General features: G+C 57.0%; 1 protein-coding gene across 1 annotated transcript; it reads right to left on the reverse strand.

The window, feature by feature from the left end:
- Positions 1–6: 6 nt before the first annotated feature.
- Positions 7–1,815, reverse strand: LOC110392103 (histone-lysine N-methyltransferase SETD2-like). Its single transcript, XM_021384059.1, has 3 exons — positions 766–1,815; positions 581–682; positions 7–271 (listed from the first exon to the last, which is right to left on the reverse strand). Exons 1-3 carry the CDS (start codon positions 892–894, stop codon positions 110–112), a joined length of 393 nt encoding a protein of 130 aa, XP_021239734.1. The 5' UTR covers positions 895–1,815; the 3' UTR covers positions 7–109.
- Positions 1,816–1,826: the final 11 nt, after the last annotated feature.

The raw sequence follows: 1,826 nt of genomic DNA on the forward strand, positions 1-1,826 counted from the left end.
AGACGCTGGGGTGGTGGGGCTCGGTGGGGCTGCCCCACGGCGCCGAGGCCCCACACCCCAGCGTCTCCATGGGGAGCGCCGGGTGCAGCGAGGGTCGGGGTCGAGGCGGTCACTCCAAGTCCGTGTCCTCTTTGGGTTTGTAAATGGCCCCGAATTTCTGCATGTATTTCTTGATGTACTCCTTCGTTTTGTGTTTCACGTTCTCGTTGCACTCCAGGTCCTCCGGGTTCTTGCAGTACTTCAGCTCCTTGTTCATGACGCCGTGCGTCAGCTGGGGAGCGCAGAACCAAAGGGAAATCACTCGGGATCTGAGATCCCCAACCCAGCCCCACCGTGCCCACGTCCCTCAGTGCCACATCTCCACGGTTCCTTAACACCTCCAGGGACGGTGACCCCACCACTCCCTGGGCAGCCTGTGCCAGTGCAGCACCACTCTTTCAGAGAAGAAATATTCCCTAAAATCCAACCTGAACCTCCCCTGGCGCAACTTGAGGCCGTCACCTCTCACCCCGCTGTTCCTATGAAACCTCCCTCTTGGAAACCATCCCTGCTTCCCTCCCCCACCCCGTAATGCCCTCACCTTGCGGGCCAGGTGCTTGAAGTCCTCGGTGGTGGTGATCCGGCCGACCTTGCAGTCAGGTTTGCGGTAGGGGTTCAGGCACTGCACGATGAACTGGGACATCTGCGGGACAGGAGCGGCGCTCAGCCCCAGCCGTGCCCAGCCCCGTGGCGCCGGGAGCTCGGGGCTGCCCGGGGCCAACCCACCTCTTTCCTGAAGACTTCCTTGCTCTTCTTGGCAAGCTCGCTCGACGTGTCTGCTTCCGCGGTCTTGGGCTTTTTGGAAGACTGGAGGGAGGGGAGAGAAAACGATAGGAGGAGAAAATGGGGATTCATTTAACAGCTTTGAATGCCACGCGTGCACCCACTACCGAGCTGCCCAAGGAGCCCACCCTGCACGTCAGCACTGCTGCCATCCCTTGCCTCTTTCCTGCACCCCAGCAGCAATCCCTGCCAGCACGCACGGAGAGGTACAAGCGTGCTGCCCACCTCCCCACATCCACCTCCCCAAACCTGCTTCTCCACGGGCAGAACCCAAATCCACCTCCCCCAAACCCGCCTCCCCAGATCTGCCCCCCTAAATTCACTTCTTCAAATCCACGTTTCCTAATCTGCCTCCCCAGAAGTTCCACCTTCCCAAATCAATCTAAGTTCGCCTCTCCAAATCTATCATCTCCCCAAATCTGCTCTCCAAATGCAGCTCCCCAAATGCACCTCCCTAAATCCACCTCCCCAAATCCACTTCTCCAAATGCAGAAGCCCAAACCCACCTTCCCAAATCCACCTTCCCAACCCCACCTCCCCAGATCTGCCCCCCTAAATTCGCTTCTTCAAATCCACGTCCCCAAATCCACCTTCCCGAACCAATCTAAGTTCACCTCCCCAAATCAACCTCCCCAAATCCGCTTCTCCAAACGCAGCTCCCCCAATCCACCTCCCCAAATCTGTCCCCCTAAATTCACTTCTTCAAATCCACATCTCTCAGCTCACCTCCCCAAATCTGCCTCCACAAATCCACCTCCCCAAATCTGCCCCCCTAAATTCACTTCTTCAAATCCTCCTCCCCAAACCAATCTCCCTAAGTTCACCTCCCCAAATCTATCCCCACAAATCCGCTTCTCCAAATGCAGCTCCCCAAATCTGCCTCCCCAAATCCACCTCCCAAAATCCGCTTGTCCAAATGCAGAACCCCAAATCCACCTCCCCAAATCTGTCCCCCTAAATTCACTTCTTCAAATCCACATACCCAAATCCACCTCCCTAAATCC

The sequence above is a fragment of the Numida meleagris genome, unplaced genomic scaffold (assembly GCF_002078875.1).
Source record: "Numida meleagris isolate 19003 breed g44 Domestic line unplaced genomic scaffold, NumMel1.0 unplaced_Scaffold997, whole genome shotgun sequence".
NCBI classification, from domain to species: Eukaryota; Metazoa; Chordata; class Aves; order Galliformes; family Numididae; genus Numida; species Numida meleagris.